At 39.1% G+C, this 23,658-nt stretch overlaps 1 protein-coding gene across 3 annotated transcripts in view; it reads left to right on the top strand.

Annotated features, from left to right (window-relative positions):
• The window catches only part of RNF216 (ring finger protein 216), a 147,101-nt gene that overhangs the window by 12,390 nt on the left and 111,053 nt on the right, over positions 1–23,658 (top strand). For 2 of the 3 annotated variants that reach the window (XM_044915735.1, XM_044915737.1), the window contains exons 1-4: positions 4,954–5,047; positions 10,947–11,080; positions 17,759–18,616; positions 19,787–19,863. In XM_044915735.1, coding sequence (XP_044771670.1) covers positions 4,981–5,047; positions 10,947–11,080; positions 17,759–18,616; positions 19,787–19,863 — 1,136 coding nt within the window. In that variant the 5' untranslated portion in view covers positions 4,954–4,980. Of the gene's footprint in view, positions 1–4,911; positions 5,048–10,946; positions 11,081–17,758; positions 18,617–19,786; positions 19,864–23,658 lie in introns of those variants that run through there. The other variant, XM_044915736.1, reaches the window with a different exon arrangement.

A 23,658-nucleotide genomic window follows, 5' to 3' on the forward strand; every position in this document is an offset into this window, starting at 1 on the left:
AATTTGGGAGGAATTGACATCTTTACAAAATTGAGCTTTCCAGCCCATGAATGTGGTATGTCTCTCCATTCCTTAGTGTTCTTTGGTTTCTCCCAGTGATTTATAGTTTTCTATATAGAGATCTGGCATGTCTTTCATTGCATTTATTCCTTGGTATATGATAGTTTTTTGGGTTTTTTTAAAGATTTTATTTATTTTTTAGAGAGCGAGCGAGAGGGAAACAGCATGAGAGGGGAGAGGGTTAGAGGGAGAAGCAGGCTCCCCGCTGAGCCGGGAGCCCGATGTGGGACTCGATCCCAGGACCCTGGGATCATGACCTGAGCCGAAGGCAGACGCTTAACCATCTGAGCCACCCAGGCGCCCCAGTATATGATAGTTTTTGATGCTACTCTAAGGAGTATCCTTTCAAAATACCATTTTCTGATTGTTTCTTATTAGTATAGTGTTCATTTTTGTATATTGGCCATGTATCCAGAGACTTTGTTATTCATTCCACTTACTCATTATAGTGGTATTTCGATGTACAGTCACGTATACAAATGTAACTTTGTCCTGTTACCTTCCAGTATTTTTATCATTTTTTGTTGTTTTTTTTTAAGTAGGCTCCACACCCAGCACAGGGCTTGAACTCAAGACCCCAAGGTCAAGACCTGAGCTGAGATCAAGAGTCGGACACTCAACCGACTGAGCCACCCAGGGGCCCCTGTTGTTTTATCTTTTGATAATCCATCTGGAATTGATGTTTATGTGTGGTATAAGGCATGAATCAAGGATCATTTTCTTCCCATAGAGATGCCCACTTGGCGCAGCTGTGTTTATTGGAAGACCATTCTTCCCACCGCGTTGCAATAGCACCTTTGTTTTTATATGGATGACCAAATGTATGTGGGTCTGTTTCTGAGCCCTCTGTTCTGTTTCTCTGTCTTTACATCAATATACAGTCTTACCATCTGCAAATAATGCCAGTTTAATTTCTTCAGCTTGATATTTTATTTCTCTTTATTGCCCCACTCCACTTGATACAACCTCCAGTACAGTGTAGACAAGAAATGGTGAAAACTCTCCATTTCAGGGAGGAAGCTTTTCATTGTTTCACTGTTATATGTGAGTTTGCTGTAGTATTTTTGAAATGTCTTTAACTTGATGAAGGAAGTCTTTTCTAATACCTAATAGGCTGAGAGATTCTAATCATGAATAGTTGTTAAATTTTAATGCTTTTTTTGTCCCCCAGCCTACTGCAATGATCATATAGTTTTTTCTTTATTCCAGTTATGTAACTTACTTTGCTTTGGTTATGATTTTTGCCTCTGTGTTCATGATAGATATTGGTCTTTCTTGTGCTGTTCTTAGGAGCTTTTAGTATCAAAATTATACAGGCCTCATAAAATGATTCAGAATAATGTTTGTTCTTTTGCTTTTCTTAGTTTTTGTAATATTAGTTACATTTCTTCCTCAGATACTTAGAAGACTTTACTGGGAAAGGTTTCAGAGCTTTTACAGTATTCTTTGTGGGAAAGTTATTAATTACTGATTCGGTTTCCTTATTTGGTACAGCTCTGTTGAGATTTAAAATTTTCTTTGTTCAGGGGTGCCTGGCTGGCTCAGTCCACAAAGCATGTGACTCTTGATCTCAGGGTGGTGAGTTTGATCTCGGGGTGGTGAGTTTGAGCCCCACAGTGGGTGTAGAGATTACTTAAGTAAATAATTTATAAATAAATGAATGAATAAATATTCTTTGTTCAGCTGTGGTAAGTGGTATCTCAAGGAGTTTGCCCATTCACAATTTCATATTAATTGGTATAAAATTATACTATTCTTTTTATATTGTAGAATCTGTAGTGGTATTTTCTTTTACATTCCTGATAATGGTTATTTGTGTTTTCTCCTATTTTTCCTTGATGAATTACGATAGAGATTTATCAGTCTTCTTAATCTTTTTAGAGAAACAACTTTTTGTTTGGACTTTTCTCTATATGTTTGTATCTGTTCTGTTAATTTCTGCTGTTATGATTGCCTTCTATTTTTCTGGTTTGATTTACTGTGCTTTTTCTAGCTTCTTGAGATCGAGGCTTTCATCATTGATTTCTTGGTCCTTTTTCTACTCTAAAATAGCATTTGGATGTATAAATTGCCCTCTAAACACTGCCTTAACTCCAGCCTACGAATTTTGATGTCTTTTGTTTTCATTACCGTTTGGATCATCCAGTCAAAATACAGGAGTTTCTAATTTTCATTGTAATTTCTTCTTTAACCCGTGAGTTGTTTAGTTTGCTTAATTTCCATTATTTAGAAATTTCCTAGTTATCTTTCTTTTACTGGCTGTTCTTTATGATTTCAAGCCCATGAAATTTGTTCAGACTAACCTTATGACTCAGGATATAACCCGTTTTATAAATAAATGTTCCCTATATACTTGAAAAGAATATGTGTTCTGCAGTTGTTAGGTAGAGTGGTCTATAAATGTCAATGAGGTCAAGTAGTTTGATAGTGCTGTTCAAGTCTTCTGTCCAGCTATAAAAATTTGTGTTACTTCCTTAAGGTCTGTCAGTTTCAGGTATATGTATTTCGAAGCTGTAGTATTAGATTCGTACACATTTAGTATTATATCTTCTGTGAGTTGACCCTCTTAACTGGATGAAATCTCCCTACTCGTCTCTAATACTACTTATGTCAATTTTGTCTGATCCTAGTCTATTCATAGAGTTTTTCGTGGGTTTTGTTGTACCCCTTCTGCCCTCACCCAAAAAGGAAAAGGTAGATAAACTCCAATTCAACATAGAATTGGAGTTTATTTAGAAAATCAGATGGACGTTTTATGACTGAAAAATAAAGTATCTTATGAGTTATTGATGTTCAGTATATTGCTTTCCATCCTTTTACTTTAAAGCTTTTTTTTATACATAAAAGTGTTTATGTAATACAATTTCCAATATGATTATATATAAGTTGTATGGGATAATGACTTGATGTATGTAAATTGCAAACTGATTACCTCAGGAAGTTTAGTTTAGTTAACATCCATCATCTCATATGGATAACCCCCCAAAAAAAGAGAAAAACTTTTTTTTTCCTTGCAATGAGATCTTTCAGGATTTACTCTCTTAGCAACTTCCAAATACACCTTACAGCAGTGTTAACTATAGTCCTCATGTTGAACCTTATGGCCCCATTACTTAAATATTTTGTAACTGGAAGTTTGTACCTTTTTTTTTTTTTTTTTTAAGATTTTATTCATTTAATTTGACAGAGACACAGAGAGGGAACACAAGCAGGGGGCAGTGGGAGAGGGAGAAGCAGACTCCCCGCCAAGCAGGGAGCCCGATGCGGGGCTCGATCCCAGGACCCTGGGACCATGACCTGAGCCGAAGGCAGACGCTCAACGACTGAGCCACCCAGGCGCCCCAGAAGTTTGTACCTTTTGACCCCCTTTATCCAATTCTCCTATCTTTGGTAACCACATGTGATCTCACTTTCTACGAGTTTGGGTCTTTGGGAGGTTTTGGGGTTTTTTTTGGATTCCACATGTGAGATCATATCATATTTGTCTTTCTGTCTCATTTCACTTAGTATATAATGCTTTCAGAGTTCATCCATGTTGTTGCAAATGGCAGGATTTCCCTCTTTTTTTTTTTTTTAACAGATTAGTAGTATTCTGTTTTCTAACATTTCTTATTTTTTTTTCTTTTTTTAATTTATTTATGAGAGAGAGCGGGGGGAGGAGCAGAGGGAGAGGGACAAGCAAACCCCATGCTCAGTGCAAAGCCCAATGCAGGGCTCAGTCTTAGGACCCTGAGATCATGACCTGAGCATAAACCAAGAGTCAGACACTTAACTGACTGAACCACCCAGGTGCCCCTCTGTTTTCTTTACCCATTCACTGAATGAACACTTAGGCCGTGTCCACATCTTGGCTATTGTGAATAATGCTGCAGTGAATATGGGGGTGCAGATAGCTCTTTAACATTAGTGATTTCTTTTCCTTCAGATATATACCCAGAAATGGAATTGCTGGATCATATGGTAGTTTTATTTTTAATTTGTTTTGTTTGGTTTCTTTGTTTTTTGTTTTAATATTTTATTTCTTAGCGTGTGTGAGAGAGAGAGAGCACAAGCGGGGGGAGGGGTAGAGGCAGAGAGAGAAGCAGACTCCTCAGTGAGCAGGGATCCCGAATCAGGACTCAATCCCAGGACCCTGGGATCATGACCTGAGCCAAAGCAGATGCTTAACCAACTGAGCCACCCAGGTGCCCTATTTTTAATTTTTTGATGCACCCCCATACTAGTTTCGATAAAGGGAATTTACATTCCCTCCAGTAGTGTATGAGGGCTGCCTTTTCTCCATGTCCTTGCCCGCATTTGTTATCTCTCTTTTTGGTGATAGTCATTCTAACAAGTGGGAGGCCATAGCTCTTGGTTTTGATTTGCATTTCCCTGGTGATTAGTGATACTGAGCACCTTTTCATGTACCTGTAGTCCATAGAATATCTTATTGGAAAAATGTCTATCTAGATCCCTTGCCCATTTTAAAATTGGATCATTTGCTTTTTGGCTATTGAGTTGTAGGAGTTCTTTGTATATTTTGAATTTTAACCCCTTACCAGATACTATGAGTTGCAAGTATTTTCTCCCTTTCCATAGGTTGCTGTAATTGAGTTTTTAAGTGTGTCTTATTTTTATTTATATGTTCCATCTGTTCTTTGATCCTTTATTCCTCTTTTATATGTTCTTTTGCAATAATTGGTTATTTTTTTAATTATTCTTCTCCCCACCATCAGCTTTTTAGTTACGCATTCTTTTCTTTTTCCCTTCAGTGGTGTTTTTCACCATAAGCTCAGAATGCCACTTTCACCAAATATATGGGAAGAATTTTGACAAGCCCTCATTTTTAATGTTCTTTTTTTTCTTTTTCAGACCCTTTTGAACAGATAGTCACCATGTTTAGATATTAGCAAGCACGTATGTGTATGTGTGCATTTGAAAATGGCAGAGGGAAACAATAATGAAGAAGTCATTCACTTGAACAACTTTCACTGCCACAGGGGACAAGGTAAGTGTTTGTTCTCACTTTCTCCCTTTTATCATTGCTTTTTGTCTTTATGGTACAGTCATAGTTTCTTTGAAATTAACCTATTTTGCACCATGTGGAACCCAGAGACATTTCATTTTTAGACCTCAGAACATCTGGTGTAATGGACTCATCAGACTAGAATTTTGTGTCAAATGGTGACACATACTGGCATGAATGAAGTTGAAGAATCTTTCATCACAAGTGGATTATTAAGCTATTAATGAGCAAGCCAAAGTAAGCTGTGAATGTGCAGTCATTGGATCTTAAGAGGTGGGAGTGTGGGAACTGTGGCAGTTCCGTTTTTGAAGGAATGGGGTCTTCAAAGGAGTGCTCCTCCAGGCCTATATGATCTGAAAGTGCTGCTCTTGCATTTTTGCCCCCTCATATTATGCTTAATTTATTTTTTGCCAAAAGATTCTGGTTGCCCTACAGGGAATTTTAGAGCATGTATTCTTTCATTGTACAGTGTTTAAAATTTGGGGAAGTTCATTGATTCAAAAAGGGAAGGGAGCCTGCATTTCTGTAACATTCCTAAATGCATATGAAATTTCCTGTCAAATCCTAATTCACATTTATTAGGCTGAAAGGAGAAAATTCATGCTGCTGAGTAGGAAAAGTATTTTTTGCAAGTAAAAATTCCATGGAAGGGGGCACCTGGGTGGCTCAGTCGGTTAAGTGTCTGCTCAGGTCATGATCTTAGGGTCTGGGGATCAAGCCCCAAGTCAGGCTCCCTGCTAGGTGAGGAGTCTGCTTCTTTCTCTCCCTCTGTCCCTCCCCCTCCCCACCGTGTGTGTGCATGTGTGTGTGTGTGCACGCACACACACTCTCAAATAAAGAATTTTTTTAAAGAAAATAAATTTCCATGGAAGAAATTGTACCATATTTTTTCCCCATTAATAATATTTTGTGCTTATGAAGATGATTTTTTTCCCAGCAGAGGGTAAATTATATACATTTGGCTTTCAGAGAGCATTTAAAGTTGAGCAGATTTTATTAAGCAAATAAATTGAGAAAAATAAAATGCTGTGCAAATTATGAGTGCAAAAGTACTAACTTTTAAAGGATTTTATTAATAGTTTAGTCTAACTTGGTAGTAAGAGAACCATAATTTATTATGATTCAGAAAGTTTTAAATCTTAGCTGTAATTTGTATATGGGATCATTCCAAATTTTTTGAACACACGTATATCAAATTAATGTTGTTTTGTAACTGGGTTTTAAATATACTTGAACAGAGTGTCAGAACAGCTAATTCCTTTGGGGAAATTATTCACTTTGGAGGTATATTTTTCTGTTAGAAAAGTTTTGTGTGTTTTGCACCCAGCATGAAGATTTTTTTCAGGCATGCAGAGTTTTGTTTTTATGAGCTATATTAATTTTATTGTGCCAACCCCTGTAGGTTTATTTTTAAATTCATCTTTATTGAGGTATAATTTACTTAAATGCACACATTTTAAGCATATAGTTTAGTAAGCTTTGAAAAATGAAAATACCCATATAACCACTCCCTTTACTCATGATGTGGAACATTTCTGTCATCCCAGAAAGGTTCCTTTATGCCCTCTCTGCGATCAGTCCTCACTCTACTCCTGGCCTAAGGAAACCACTGATCTCGTTTTTGTCACTATACAGTTTCATATAAATGGAAGCATACAGTGTATACTCTTTATGCCTGAATTTTTCTGCCCAACATAATGTTTTGAGATTCATCCATGGTTGCATGTATCAATTAAATCCTTTTTAATTGCTGAGTAATATTTAATTGCAAGAATTCCATACCCAGTAAAAACAGGCTTAAAAATGAAGGTAGGGGCGCCTGGGTGGCTCAGTTGGTTAAGCAACTGCCTTCGGCTCAGGTCATGATCCCAGGGTCCTGGGATCGAGCCCCACATCGGGCTCCCTGCTCTGCGGGGAGCCTGCGTCTCCCTCTCACACTACCCCTGCTTGTGTTCCCTCTCTCCCTGTGTCTCTCTCTGTCAAATAAATAAAATCTTAAAAAAAAAAAAAGTAAAATAGGGGTGCCTGGGTGGCTCAGTCGTTAAGCGTCTGCCTTCAGCTCAGGTCATGATCCCAGAGTCCTGGGATCAAGCCCCGCATCCGGCTCCCTGCTCAGAGGGAAGCCTGCTTCCCTCTCCCACTACCCCTGCTTGTGTTCCCTCTCTCGCTGTGTCTCTGTCTGTCAAATAAATAAATAAAACCTTTAAAAAAAAAAAAGAAGAAGGTAAAATAAAGGTTAAAAGTACAGGAATGAAAAAAGATAGGTTATGCAAATAGCACAAAAAAGAGCTGGTATGTCTATGTATTATCAGATAAAATAGATACTTGAGCCAGAAGTATTAATAAATAAAGATAAAGAGTTTATAATGATAAAAGGGTCAGTGCACTGGAAAGATAAAACAGTTCTAACCTCTGTACACTCAGTAACATGTTGTCAAAATACACAAAGCAAAAATTGACAGAACTAAAAGGAGAAATGGATAAATCCACAATTATAATGGGGATTTTTAACATGTTTCTTTAACTGACAGCAAGCATTCACAAACATTTGTATGATATAAAACACGATCAACAAATTTGACATAATAGACATAAGTGGAATATTGCACCCAACGTATTTAACAAAATTGGCCATATTTTGAGCCACAAAACAAGTTCCAGGTTTCAGAGGATTGAAATCATATAGGTTATATTCTCTAATCATATTGGAATTAAGTTGTAAATCAATTACAGAAATAGAAAATCCTTATATGTGTGGAACATAGGAATACATTTCAGAATGACTTACGGTTCAAAGAAGAAATCACAGTGGAAATCAAAATATTTTGAATTGCATGATAATCAAAATACAATCTTTTGAAGCTTATGAGATGCATCTAATATCATGTTTGAAGAAAACTGAGTAATCTAAATGAGGACTTAGCAAATTTTTAAAAGTCAGATAGTCACTGTTTTTGCCTTGGAAGTCTTGTGCTCTCTGTTGGCAGTTACTCAGCTATACCATTATAATGTGAAGGCAGCTATAGTTGGCATATAAATGAGCATGGCTATGTTCCAATAAGGACATGAAGTCGCAGGTACCATCCCACCCCACACTGCTGGCGGGAGTGTGTATTAGCTCAATTGGGAAAATTGTTTGGCGTTGTCCGCTAAAATTGAACATACGCTTTCCCTATGGTTTAGCACTTCCACTCCTAGAATGCACCCAACTGAAATGAGTATGCCAATAGACATGTATAAGAATGTTCGAGACAGAATTAGGGGCACCTAGGTGGCTCAATCAGTTAAGTATGCAACTCTTGATTTTGGCTCAGGTCATGATCTCAAGGTCGTGGGATCAAGTCCGAGTGAGCCTGCTTAACATTCTTTCTCTCCCTCTCCCTCCCTCTCTCTCTCTTAAAAAAAAAAAAAAAAAGTGTTCAAGACAGTGTTATTCAAAATAGCCAAGACTGGAACCAACCCAAATGTCCACTGACAGAAAAATAAATAACTTGCAATATAGTCATATAGTGGATTACGTACAGCAGAGAGCTACAGCACATGCCACAGCATGAATACATGGACCTAGTATTTGCAAGAAAGCCAGAAACGAATGTATACTCAAAAAACAAGCAGAACTAGTCTGTGGAGTTAGGAGACTATTAATGTGCTGGAAATGTATTTACTGACCTTGGTGATGGTCACTCAGGTATGGGTCTTTTGATTAATTCATGGAGTTATACATTTGGTTCATAGAGTTTGTTTTACTTTAATTTTTTAAAGGCTAATGTGTTTATACATGGTGTGTTAGGGAATATCTTGTCAACCATTGGGCTTCCGCTGTGAGGCGATAGGTTTCAAGCCAGCTTTTTCATTGGGTCTTCCAAGGTTGTCAGTAAGTGTTCTTTTCTTGGGCCAGTTCTTCCAGAGAGGAATGTACAATTTCCTGCCTATGGAATCTGAGACTGTCTGCCAGCATTCTGGGAGCTAAGAAGTAGAAGGCAGCCAGAGTCTTGTTCATTATGCTCTTTCACTGGTACCCCTTTCCTCTCTTGACCCTGTGCCTGGTGTCTAGTGCCTCTGCCTCAGTGTCTCTTCATGATGGACCTCCACAGGTGGGTTTTTTGGAATGGCTGACTGAGCTTAGCAAATTCTTTCCAAAACCTGTGGTAAAATTAGACAAAATTGTCCCGGAGCTCCACTCTGCTTGCTAGGTGGGGTGCTGCCCAAATCATGAATTGCTTAATAAAGCCAATTAGATCTTCCAAAAAGAATTAGAATTGTCAAAAACAACCATTTAACCTGGAAATGACCAAAGGAATATAATGATTGGGAACATTCAGGAAAATCTGGAATTCTGTCACATGAATTAGGCTACCTCTGGTTGGCTGTCCACCCTGCAAGCTGTGGGTTTGAGCCTTCTCCCCTCAAACCATCACTGTTAACCTTTTTTTAATGTTGAGGAAATGATGCTTGATGAAGTTAGGGAATAGCATCATGTGGCTGGCACATCGTGGAGTGGAGACTTGAACCCAGGCAGTCTGACCTTAGATTCAACAAACTGCTGTCACTGGCTCAACACAGCTCTGTTACAGGGATGAAGTGAGATAATTGACTTTAGATTGCTTTTCAAATTGTTGGATGCCGGGCCCCTGGGTGGCTCAGTCGTTAAGCATCTGCCTTCGGCTCAGGTCATGATCCCAGGGTCCTGGGATCGAGTCCCACATTGGGCTCCCTGCTCCGTGGGAAGCCTGCTTCTCCGTCTCCCACTTCCCCTGCTTGTGTTCCCTTTCTCGCTGTGTCTCTCTCTGTCAAATAAATAAATAAAATCGTTAAAAAAAAAAAATTGTTGGATGCCATAAAAATAAATGAGGCATTAGCCTTGAAAAAGATACTAGAGCTTTAATGGAGATATTTCAACATTTGTGATTGATGATACCTCTTTTCTCATTGTGGGTTTTTTTCCCCCCTAACCTTTTCTCTAGGACTCTTAATGCATTTTCTCTTCATTGCCTGTTTTAACCTTTAACATTCCCATGAGCCAGGCAGAAAAATTTAACAGTTTGTGTTATCCAGTAATTCATATTAGACATGCTCTATTTTCAAACAAATAGAAGGAGTTAGAACCTTTGAACATAATTTCTGTATCCAGATAGTTAGCTTAACTCTAGTTGTACGTAAAAGGATGGGGCACCTGGGTGGCTCAGTCAGTTAAGCGTCTGACTCTTGATTTCAGCTCAGGTCATGATCTCAGGGTCCTGAGGTCAAGCCCTATGTTGGGCTCCACGCTCAGTGGGGAATCTGCTTCTCTCCTCCCTCTCCCTCTGCTCTTCCCACTGCTCTAGTGCTTGCTCATGCGTGCACTCTCTCTCTCTCAAATCTTTAAAAAAAATAATAAAATTTAAAAATAAAAGGAAATTAGGAAGGTTCTGTTGTTTACAGTCATAGATGCTAAATGGGTGTTTGAAACACTGAACTATGTGTAAATTATATTTAAAGTTTATAAGGTGAGCAAATTGGTATTTTAAATATTAAATGAAAATTATACTAGTTTTGAGTGAAAGTTTTTTCAGATTAATCAGGAGTAATAGAGATGGGGAGTAATAGAGATGAGGTGGGAGACCATGATTTCACTTTTTAAAAATTGGCAGTCAAGATTTCACCAACAGATTTCTCAGACCTAGTATAAGAAAAAGTTGATAATGTTGTCAGATTTTCTCTATTGATTCCCAAAATGTATTATTGGCAAGGCTCACCACAGAAACCTGGCTGTTAATACTTGGGTGCGGGTGCTGCTTGAGATAAGCTAACACACCAGTAGCTTTTCATGCCAAAATTGAATTAAGAGACTGAATGTGAGCATGCTCATCTCCTGGTAACCATGTTCCCTGCCTCCTTTTAGACTGGATCAATCTCAGAGATGGACCCATCACCATATCTGACTCCTCTGATGAGGAAGGGGTTCCTATGCTGGTCACCCCGGCTCCTCAGGAACACGACGAAGAGGACCTGGATGATGATGTCATCCTGACAGAAGTGAGTTTTCTTAAACTTACCATGATGAGACATTATTGCAAGTTATTGATCTGATTCTTTGGCCCTGCGGCAGTGGTGGCTGGGGCCTTGTAGGACAGCTGAGAGCGCCATTTCTGTTGCTCTGTAGCACTCTGTGTGTGCTGTGGTCCTGCATCTCAGAACAGCCCCTTTTCTACCCTGACTGATGCCCCTGTAGCTTTAGAAGCCGTATGTTTGGTCTCTTTCTCAACTTCTGCACTATTGCTGTGACTATTCGTGCACTAGTCTGCACTGTTGCAATTACTACAACCTTATTGTGTATCTTAATATCCGGTAGTGCTCATCTCCCCTGTTTACGTTTTTCAGAATCATCCTGGATATTTTTTTGCTTATATTTTTATATAAATTTTGAGCTCAGCTTTTCTAATTCCAGTAGGTAGATCAATGAATTCAAAACAAATCTTATTGTTAAACTTAACCATTTTTTTATAATATTGACCCTTTCTAACTTTTGTTCCATTTGGTCTAGCCTTCCTTTATATCCCTCAGCTAGAGCATTTTGAATTTTTCTTACTATAGATGTTAAACATTTTTGTTAAGTTTCTTCCCGTTATTTTATCTTCTCTGTCACTTTTGTAAATGGCATCTTTTCTTCCACTATACCTTTTAACCACTTTTTTTTTTAATTTAGGAGTCTGTTGGTTTTAAAAATAATTTTATATTAATTTCACCTTATCTTTATCATCTGTAGTTGTTTTTCAGTTGACCCTATGAACCTCTCAAGGGTGCCTTCTCAAAAATTTTAATAGTAGGAATAGGAATGAGAAATACCCACTGGCATAAACGGGAATACAGAATACTTTTTTTTTTTAAGATTTTATTTATTTATTTGCGAGAGAGAAGGAGAGACAGAGAGCACGAGAGGGGGGAGGGTCAGAGGGAGAAGCAGGCTCCCCGCCGAGCCAGGAGCCCGATGTGGGACTCGATCCCGGGACTCCAGGATCATGACCTGAGCCGAAGGCAGTCGCCCCACCGACTGAGCCACCCAGGCGCCCCATACAGAATACTTTTACTGTTTCTTCGCTAAGTGAGATGGTGGCTTTTTGCTTGAGATACCCTTTTTTTTTTTAAGATTTTATTTATTTATTAGAGGGCACCAGCGGGGGGGAGCAGTGGGAGAGGGAGAACCAGACTCCTGCCTGAGCAGGGAACCTGATGGGAGACTCAGTCCTGGGATCCTGAGATCATGACCTGAGCCAAAGACAGACGCTTAACTAACTGAGCCACCCAGGTACTCCTGCGATACCATTTTTTTAAAGTATGTTAAGGAAGTAGCCATCTACTTTAAGTTTTTATTAGTGCATATAGAATTCTATCAAATTCTATTTCAGCATCTGTGGAGATTGTCGTATAATTTTTCTTCTCTCTGTTAATCTCTGGATCGACTCTGTGTGGTAATGGTATTATAATGTAATGGTAATATGCCCTTGGATTCCATTTGCTAAGATATTATTTAGGGTTTTCTCCATAGATCTCATGAGTGAGATTGGCATATAGTGTATGTGTGTGCCTGTGCTGTCTTTGACAGGGTTTTTATAAACATGATTGATTCTGATTTCATAAAAAGAATTTAGAAGTTTTCTTTTTTCTTTGCTTTAATATTACTATTTTAAATAACATTTGAGTTATGTTCCTTATAGATTTGGTAAAATCTGGCATTTGGGCTGTTGCTTTTCTTGGAGGCCAGTTCTTTGAAACTGTCTCAGCTTCCTCTATGGTAATTAACATGTCTAGATTTTCTGTCACTTTTTTTTTTTTTTTTTTTAAGTAGGCTTTGCACGCAGCATGGAGCCCAACGGCAGGGCTCAAACTCAATGACCATGAGATCAGTACCTGAGCTGAAATCAGGAGTCAGACACTTAACTGACTGAGATACCCAGGCGTCCTCTTCTGTCACTTTTTTTTTTTTTTTTTAAGATTTATTTATTTTAGTGTAGGGGGGCAGAGGGAGAGAGAGAATCTCAAGCAGACTCTGCACTGAGCATGGAGTCCAATGCAGGGCTCGATCTCACGACCCTGAGATTACAACCTGAACTGAAACCAAGAGTTGGGTGTTTAAGTGACCAAGCCACATCAGGTGCCTCTTCTCTCACTTTAATATCAGTTTGTATTTTTGTTTTGTTTTGTTTTTGTTTTTTTAAGGATTTTATTTATTTGACAGCGAGAGAGGGAACACAAACGGAGAGAGGGAGAAGCAGGCTTCCCGCTGAGCGGGAAGCCCGATGCGGGGCTTGATCCCAGGACATTGGGATCGTGACCTGAGCCGAGAACGGAGTTCTCAACAACTGAGCCACCCAGGCACCCCTTAATATCAGTTTTGTTCACTGATATTTTCCTACAAAATAATTTCTTTAAGGTTTTTTTTTAGTGTATTTAATAAAATTAAATAACCTGTTGTCCTCTCTCTGTCCTCTGAGTCTGTGGTTCCTCCATTTTCCTTTTCTATTTTGCGTACTTGTGTTTTATCCCCTTTCCCTGATTTGATGAACTAACATTACCTTCCTTCCTCCCCTCTTCTCCCTCCTTCACCAAAGAAACCGCTTTGAGATTCGTGTTCTAGTGCTACCATTTGTTTTCTTACTAATCAGTTTCTGCTTTTGTCTTGAATGCTTTCCTTCTAGTTTAGCATATTTAACACGCTTCTTTGGCATTTATTTTATGGTCCTTTTACTGACTTGAGTTAGTCATTCTTCATTCTTTTATATTTATTATTTTACTTATTGCCATGTAATGTATCACCTCAAAACTTAATGGCTTAAAACAACTGCAGTCATTTGTTTCTGTGGATCAGGAATTTGAGAAGGGCTCAGCTGGATTGTTCTGGCTTGGGACGTCTTGTGTGGCTGTTGTCAGATGGTGCTGGAGCTGGGGCAGCAGGGGACTGGAGCAGCTGGAAGCCAACAGGCATTGCTTTTATCGGGGCTTCTACATAGGATCTCTCTCCCTTTTTAAAACAACTTTTTTGAGATATAATTCACATACCGTACAGTTTATCCATCTAAAATATACAGTTTGGGGCTCAGTCAGTTAAATATCCAACTCTTGATCTCAGCTCAGGTCTTGATCTCAGGGTTGTGAGTTCAAGCCCACGCTGGGCTGCACATTGGGCGTGGAGCCTACTTAAAAAAAGAAAAGTATATAGGTCAGTAGTTTTTCATGTATTTACAGAGTTTTGCAGCCATCAACACAATTTTAGGACGTTTTCATTATCCCAAAAGGAAACCCTATGCCCATTAACAGTGATTGCTAAACGCCCCCACGCCGATACCACCACCTCTGCACCCCTCCCTAGGCAACCACTAATTTACTTTCTGTCTGTATACATGTTCCTTTCTTATGGACATTTCATATGAATGGGATCATACAATACGTGATTTTATTTGTGACCAGCTTCTTTAATTCAACATAATGTCTTCAAGATTCATCTGTGATGTAGCATAAGTAAGTACTTCCTTTTTATTGCCAAATAATAATCCATTGTATGGATGTACCACACGTTGTTTATCCATTCATCAATTGATGGACATATGGGATGCTTCCACTTTTGCTGTTAGGACTAATGCTGCTATGAATATTCATATAGCAGTTTTTGTGTGGACATATGTTTTTCTTTTCTTGGTTATTGTCTTAGTCCATTCTGGCTACTATAACAAAATACCACTGGGTAGCTTATAAACAACAGAAATTTATTGCTCACAGTTCTGGAGGCTGGGAAGTCCAAGATCAAGACTCCAGCATGGTTGTGTTCTAATGAAGACCCTCTTTCTGGTTCAAAGCTAGCACCTCTCACTGTGTCCTCACATGGTAGAAGAGGCTAGGGATCTCTCTGGAGCCTCTTCTACAAAGGCACTAATCCCATCCATGAGGGTTCATGAGGGTCGGGAAGGCTGACCCGAACATTCAGACCATAGCAGTTATACCCCTAGGAGTGGAATTGCTGGATCATATAGTAACTCTATTTTATTCTACCAGACTGTTTTCCGTAGCAGGTGCACTGTCGTGCATTCCCACCAGCAGTGAATGAGGGTTCCAGTTTCTCCATATTCTCTCAAACAATTGTTAGTTATATCTTTTTATTAATGCCATCCTTATAGATGTGAAGTGGTATCTCATGGTTTTGAATTGCATTTCCCTATGGCTAATGTTATTTAGCCTCTTTTGATGTGCTTATTGGACATTTGCATATCTTCTTTGGAGAAATGCCTATGCAGATCATGTGCCCATTTTTAAATAGGATTGTCTTTGTATTATTGAATCTTTGTATATTAGAAGTGACCCTTATCACATACCTGATTTGTGTATATTTTCTCTCATTCTTTGAATTGTCTTTTCAGTATTTGATGGTGTCCTTTGAAGCATAAAAGGTTTTTTTTTTGGTTTTTTTTTTTTTTTTGGTTTTTTTTTTGAAGCATAAAAGTTTTAAACTTTGATGAAATTCAGTTTATTCTTTTGTCAGTTGTTTTTGGTGTCAGGTCTAATACATATGATCTGTTTTAAGGGCTTGTTCAGGCTTCCTCACATCACAGAGGCGCCTCAGCAGTAATATAAATTAGTACTTTAAACTCTTCCTGGATAAAGACTTTAGAACACTTTAACTCTATTTACCTACCAAATTAAATACTGTTCTTTAAATATATTTTAATTCTGTATACATTTTTTTAAACCCTACACAGTCTTTTTTGTTTTATATGATCAGCATCCACTTCACTTCGTCCAAATACTTACCTTTTTGTTGCTCTTCATTCCTTTCTGCGTCTTGCAGATTGTTTTTCTTCTACCTAAAGAACACTCCTTAGGACTTCCTTTACAGTAAATCTGATCTTTTCACTCAGCATAAAATTCTTTGTGGTAGTTATTTTCTTTTAACACTAGGAATGTATTATTCCAGTGTTTTCTGGCTTTTTTGTGTTGAAAAGTCAGTCTTATTTTTGCTTTTGAAGGCAATATGTGCTTTTAAGAACTTATATTTGATTTCTGAAGTCTTCCTGTGCTATATTTAGATTTCTGTCATTTGGGGTTTTTTAATTCATCCTGCTTAGATCTTCAAAACAAATCAAGCCACTGTCCTTCCTGAATATTTGTATTTTGTCTTCAAATATTGCTTCTTATCTCTCTCTTTCAGAACTCCACTTACATAGTTGGTAAAACCTTTTCACTGTAGTCTTTATTTCTACTGTTTTCTTACCTAATTTTCAAGCATTTTGTATCTATTCCTTATTTAGGCTGCTTCCTTTTTTCTTTTTTTTTTTTTAAGATTTTATTTATTTGAGGGAGAGTACACGTGTTAGGGGGAGGGACAGAGGAAGAGGGAGAAGCAGACTCCCCACTGAGCAGGGAGCCTGATGCAGGGCTCCATCCCAGGACCCCGGGATCATGACCTGAGCTGAAAGCTGACACTTAACCGACTGGGCCACCCAGGTGTGTGTGTGCGTGTGTGTGCGTGCGTGTGTGCATGCGCACAGGGGGTGTTTGTACACATGGACTTATGTTTATATAGCCTTCTCTTCTTAGGACCTGGCAGAGATATCTGGTTCCACAGAAGCCCATTTCAAAGTTTCTGTCCATCCTATGTCACTGACAGCCTGCCCCCCCCCCCACACACACACAGGTGTGTGTTCCCTTATAGTCTAAGCTCCTCAGAAATTTCTGTCAGATGGAGTGGAGGTTCCCCTTGTTCCAAACAGGGTATTGGTCTTGTCCTCCCAGGGCACACCACTGTCTTTGGAAAACTTTCTGCCTTTCTGAAGCTTTCTCTTCCTTATCTGAAGTCTGTAGTTATACTTCTGTCACTGCATTTATCAGCTCCTCCTCTTATATGTTGTGATTTGGGATTGCACATGTCTGCTGGTTTCATCAAAGATTTTCAGTTCTGTGCCTCATTCTTCTCCCTGGATCGGGGTGATTTCAGAGGAGAGAAAGGTCAGAGGCATCTGTATTCCGTTACCTTACAGTTGGACGTCCATTTCAATTAAACTACTCTCTTGGGCATAAACTGTAGAATGTCTCTGACTTTTTTCTTTTTATGTTATAAGCAATGTGGCAGTGTGTATCTGGTATATATGTGCCCTTTAGATACATAAGGGTTTGTAGAATAGATATAAAAAGGTTGTACTGATAGATCCTAAGGATATACATTTTTAATTTAGTCAGTAATGCCAAATTGCTTTCCTAAATTCGCCAGCATATGAGACTTTTCCCACATCCTTATCAGTGTTTAATGTTATCTAATTAAAAACTCTGCCAGTCTTATGGGGGGGTGGGGGGTCTTTTTTTAATTTGCATTTTGCTAACTACTACTGAAGCTTAAATTCTTTCCGTATTTTTTAACAATCCTCATTCCTCTGCTGTTTTGTCATTCTTTCATTATTTCCTCTACTATGCAGTTATTTTTTAGTGGTCTCAGGTGAAATTATAATTCAAACTATAACTCAGGTTCCAGTCTTTGAATGGCTACTCTGATTCTTACAGTTGTGATCAAATTTCAATATTAAGAGAAATGTTGAGAATAGGTTTTGTTGGGTAGGGTGTTTTGGTTTTTGTTTCTTTCCTGTCCTGTCTCCGAAGCTCAACATAAGTACACAAGGAGACATAGACCTAGGAAAGAAATTGAATTATTATTAAAATTTCATTTTTTCTTAGACAAATAAACCTCAGACATCACGACCCAATCTCATCAAACCAGCTGCCCAGTGGCAAGATCTCAAAAGATTGGGAGAAGAAAGGCCTAAAAAGTCTAGAACAGCCTTTGAATCAGATAAGAACGGCTATTTTTCAGTGTGTAACAGCTCATTGTTTGATTCTGGGGCACAGGATGATTCTGAGGATGACTACGGTGAATTTCTGGATCTTGGGCCTCCTGGAGTTTCTGAATTCATTAAGCCAAGTGGCCAAACAGAAAGAGAACCCAAACCTGGACCAAGTCATAACCAAGCAGCAAATGACATTGTCAACCCGAGATCAGAGCAGAAAATCGTTATCTTGGAAGAAGGTAGCCTTCTTTTACCAGAAGGTGATCCTCTGGACTCTCAGAACCAGTCATCTGAAGATTCAGAGACAGAGCTTTTATCAAACCTTGAAGAATCTACTGCTATCCTAGATGATCAAGCCATCGAAGAAGACTGCTGGTTAGACCATCCTTATTTCCAGTCCCTAAACCAACAGCCCCGTGAGATAACAAACCAGGTTGTTCCTCAGAAGCGGCAGCCTGAAGCAGAACTGGGCCCGTTGTTGTATCAGCATGAACCCCCAGGGCTGGCTTTTCCAAGGCCAGCTTTTCCAAGACCAGAACCCCAGCAGGATGGGATTCCAGGCCCTTCTTCTCCTCAGCCTGCCCATCCTCTAGGAGAGCTTGAAGACCAACAACTAGCAATAGATGATGAAGAGCCAGGGCCAGCCTTTCCACTACAAGGATCTCAGGAGCCCAATTTGGAAAACCTTTGGGGGCAAGAAGCTACTGAGGTAGATCAAGAACTCGTTGCACTTTTAGTGAAAGAAACAGTAAGTTTTATTTTATTTAAGTGAATAATTACAGTAAATGTAGTGAGTTTTCTTTTACTGCAAAATCACAACAGGGGAGGAGGGGGGGCACTTCATTGTCCTAAGGGATCTATAGGTGGATACCAGGAGAAGAAAGACTCTGAAGATAGGAAAATTAAATCAGTATTCCTCATCTACCCTTAACCCCACAGCAAGCCCTCTGGGATTCTAGCTGCAGATCATGGGTACCCTGGTGCTGTCATATGAGCAATCCCCCTGGTTTTAAAAAGGTTTTGAGTTAATTCCAATTCAGACCCGTAAGGCAGGTTTATAGATTATCTAGAGCTGCACTGTCCAATGTGGTAGTTTCATGTACCTGTTTAAATGTAAGTGTCTTACAATTAAATAAAATTTATAATTCCATTTCCAATGGTACTGGTCACATTTAAAGTGCCTGACAGTCACATGGGGCTGAAGAGCTACCATATTGGAAAGCACAGAATAGAATATTTCCATCATTATGTGAAGTTCTTTTGGATATCCCTGATACAGAGTGTGATGCAGGGCTGTGGGTTCTGGCTCAGCTGCTCATTGCCTTTGAGCAGGCTTTTAACCCTTCTTACCCCGGGTGTTTTCATCTGGCACACTAGCTCATGTGCATCTTAAGAGTTAGTGCTTTACTCCTTTTCATACTCCTTTTGCCTGGGCAGAGATGTTCAGCGTTAATTGAAAGAGTGAAGAACGGGGAGACGAGCCATGAGAGACTATGGACTCCGAGAAACAAACTGAGGGTTTTAGAGGGGAGGGGGGAGGGGGGCTGGGTTACCCGGGTGATGGGTATTAAGGAGGGCTCGTATTGCGTGGAGCACTGGGTGTTATACGAAAACAATGAATCATGGAACACTACCTCAAAAACTAATGATGTACTGTATGGTGATTAACATAACATAATAAAATAAAAGTTAAAAAAAAAAAAAAACACGAAGAACGGATATGGAAAGTGGCAGAGGACCAGATAATCTCTAGGGTCCTTTCTAGAGTCCACAGTCTATGCAGACACGTACGTCTGCGCACAGACCTGCCTTACAGCCCCTTTCTCGTCTTGAGTCATTTTACTTTTTGCCATCTGGTTTTTATTGCAATTTGAAACCATTCTTGTGGATAAAAAATAATGTTTTTATTCCTTTTCAGGAGGCAAGATTTCCAGATGTTGCAAATGGGTATATTGAGGAGATAATTCATTTGAAGAATTACTATGATTTGAATGTGTAAGTACACCACATGCCTTTTGTTTTTCTTTTTTTTTTTTTTAAAGATTTTATTTATTTATTCATGAGAGACAGAGAGAGAGAGAGAGACAGAGGCAGAGGGAGAAGCAGGCTCCCCGCGAAGCAGGGAGCCCGATGCGGGACTCGATCCCAGGACCCCGGGATCATGACCTGAGCCGAAGGCAGATGCTTAACCGACTGAGCCACCCAGGCGTCCCTGTTTTTCTTATTGTAGTGAAATACACATAATATAAAAATATACCGTTTTTACCATTTTTAAGTATACAGATCAGTGGCATTAATTATCTCCACATTTTTGCACAACCATCACCACCATCTCCAGAACATTTTCATCTTCCCGAAATGGAACTGTCCCCATTAAACGTTAACTCCTCATCCCCCGCCCCTCCACCCCCAGCCCCTGGGACCTACACTTCTACTTTCTGTCTCTCTGAATTTGACTACTCCAGGGACTTCATAATAGTAGAATAACACAGTATTTGTCCTTTTGTGACTGGCTTATTTCACTTAGCATTATGTTTTCTTTAATGATCCTCTTAGAAGAGTTCTAATTTTAGTCATGGACAGACTTTTCTGGGTTTTACTTAATCCTGCATGGTTATGGAATTAAGGTGTTTTGTTAATTCTGAGCATTGATACTGCGTGTTTTGGTCAGGTTGTTTAAAGACATTTTCTTCCCTATATTTGTAACAAAGTGTTCTGCAACCACCCTGCCTGTTTGGAGAAGTGTATGGAAGTGTTTCTTTAGTGTTTATCATAAAAATGATAACTATAATTTTTAAAAAATAAAAGTGTCCCAAAGAAAACAAAATAAGTCCTTTTCTTTTTACACTCTTTTCCCTCCTAGTCTGCAGAGGTAAAACCGTTGTAAGTTTGTGAGGAACGTAGAATACTGAAACTAATAAAATTTTCAGTTAATTAATACAGATTGCATCCATCAAACAGAAGTAGTAGTATACCTAAACCTCTGTCCTCAAAAGATTATGCCCAGCACTATAGTACTCAGCCCAGAGTGCAAGTGAGAGCTGTTCCCTGCCGCGGCCAAGTGGGAAGAGCCCCATTTCTCAGGTCAGGAGCCAGAGGAGATGCTCTATTCTAATTCGTACAAAGATACTGTTGGTGCCAATGGCCACCCTGTCTGTCGCCCTCTATCCAGGGACAGCCACTGTGACCCGGTTCTTTTTTAAGATTTAGTTTTTTGAGAGAGAAAGAGATAGCGAGAGAGAGCACAAGCGGGGAGGAGAGGGAGAAGCAGACTCCCCGCTGAGCAGGGAGTCCAACACGGGGCTCGATCCCAGGACCCCGGGATCATGACCTGAGCTGAAGGCAGACGCTTAAACGACTGAGCCCCCCAGGTGAACCAGAAATGAGTCAAAGTTTCATAATGTGTTTATCTCTTTAGCTTCTTAATCTAGAATAATCCCCCACTTAATTTTTTTTTTAATTTTTCCTCCTAGTATTTTTTAACATAGGTTGAAAGACTGTACAATGAACACCCATATATCCACCACCTGGATTATTATCTGGCATTCTGCTGTAAGATTTTTGTCCTTGTTTTTTCTCTTTTTCTAAGTTACCGTGGACTTAAAAGTTTTTATATAAGTGGTATTTTAAAATGAGTTACAACCTTTTTTGGTTTTGGTACTGAATTATCCTACGTTTGACCAGTAGGAACCTCTTAAGATGTATCTGTATCATTTTGACAGGGCCCAGTTAGTCTGAGCATGTCCTTGCTTTGTAAAATACGGAGTTGCCTGGGCTTACCTTGAATGTTTCTGCCCTAACCCTGGAATGTGGTCATTTCTCCAAGAAACCCAGGTTTTTGCCACTAGTGTGTCATCACTTGTCAGCCCTTACAGGAGAGAGACGAAGGAAATATGGGTTTTTTTTAATTACATGTTCATGATTTCCCATTTAAGTTTAACATTAAGGTTTTTTTCCCTCAGTCTTTCTAAATTTTACATTTTTGTGTTCTTCCACTAAAAATGTAGTTTCTAGTAACATTAATACATTTTTTTATTCTATAATATACATAAAATAAATTGTAGTACCAGTGTTACTATTGAGGACTACTACTGAGTGAAGTAAAAAATGTTTTATAGTTATTTTGTGCTTAATGCATATCTAACTAAGGCAGTACAGTTAGAATATAGACTATCCTAGGCAGTAGATCAATCACGTTCCTCAGTTCTAGAAATTTGGTAGCCAGTATCTCCTCAAATAATCTTTTCTCTTCCTTTTGCTGTCAGTGCTTCTCCGCCATCCTCTGTGGCTCTTGACCCCATCTCTTTGTCTCTGTGATACACTCTGGGTGATTTCTTCAATGCAGTCCTCCAGCTCACTAATTTTCTTTTTAGTGGGGTGTAATCTGCCATTAAACTCATCCACAGAGGTGCCTGGGTGGCTCAGTTGTTAAGCGTCTGCCTTTGGCTCAGGTCATGGTCCCAGGGTCCTGGGATTGAGCCCCGCATCGGGCTCCCTGCTCCGCGGGAAGCCTGCTTCTCCCTCTCCCACTTCCCCTGCTTGTGTTTCTGTTCTCGCTCGCTCGCTCTCTGTCAAATAAATAAAATCTTTAAAAAAAAAAAAAAACTCATCCACAGTATTTTTAGTTCCATTTCCTATATTCTTCTCATTCTGGCATCCTTATTTTATAATACTCCGGATCATTTTTCTAGTGTCATATTTTGACTGTATTTTTAATCCATTTAGTTCTCTAAACACAATAAACATAGCTTCTTTGTGTTCTGAGTGTGATCATTCTGACACGTGAAGTCCTTGTGAATCTCATTCTGTTGTTTCTGTTGGCTTTCTTGGTGTCCTGTTTTCCTTGTGCGTTTTGTAAATTTTGACTGTGAGCTCATTTCTTGGGGTTTTGATAGAAATGGTTCCTTCTGGGAGGATTCACGTTTGTCTTTCATCATGTGCCCAGGGGCAGTGTCAGTCTAACACTATACTTTAGATTGCTGTCTGCAAGGCTTTGGGTCATCAAGATGGTAAGAATTTAGTCCTGGATGAGGACTGGGTATAATCTTCACCAGTTCTCACAGGGCGTTTTGTTTTCCTCTCCATCCACTCATCAGTATTAAAGCATGTTTCTCCTTGTGGTCTGTAAGATTTGTCTGTGTGCCCCATGAAGTAAGGAGCTCAAGAAGATGATGATTATCATCATCATTATTTTCTTTTTGAATATATAAATGACTTGATGAGTGCGCTCAGGAAAATGTCGCTTCTGTTTAGCTTACTTCTCTGGGGTTTCACTTTCACTTAGGTTTGGACTCCTAGGAACTCCTAACTTTAATTTGATTACTTTACAAGTTCTGTTTTAATATCAGCATTTTTTAAGCCTTTTTTCTTGTGGACTGCATACAGAAAAATGCACAAAATAAAGATAGCCAGCATAGTAATTTATCACAAATCAAACATTCATGTAACTACCACCTAGAAATCTTCAAAAAATAGAACATTGCCACCATCTTTGAACACTAAGATTTTGTGAAGCTTTCATGTTGTCTCTGTTCTTTTGTGACTGGCTTCTTTCACTCAGCATTATGTTTCTGGGGTTTACCCATGCTTTGTAGTTCATTCATATTCATTGCTATGTGGTATCCCATTTGTATCAAAATACTATAATTTTTCCCTCTACTTTTTTTTTTTTAATATTTATTTAGTTGACAGCACAAGCGGGGGGGGGGCAGCAGGCAGAGGGAGAGGGAGAAGGTGTTTACTTGAGAGAGCAAGAGCAAAAGAGAACATAGAGGGAGAGGGAGAAGGTGT

Source organism: Neomonachus schauinslandi, chromosome 5 (assembly GCF_002201575.2).
Source record: "Neomonachus schauinslandi chromosome 5, ASM220157v2, whole genome shotgun sequence".
NCBI lineage: Eukaryota > Metazoa > Chordata > Mammalia > Carnivora > Phocidae > Neomonachus > Neomonachus schauinslandi.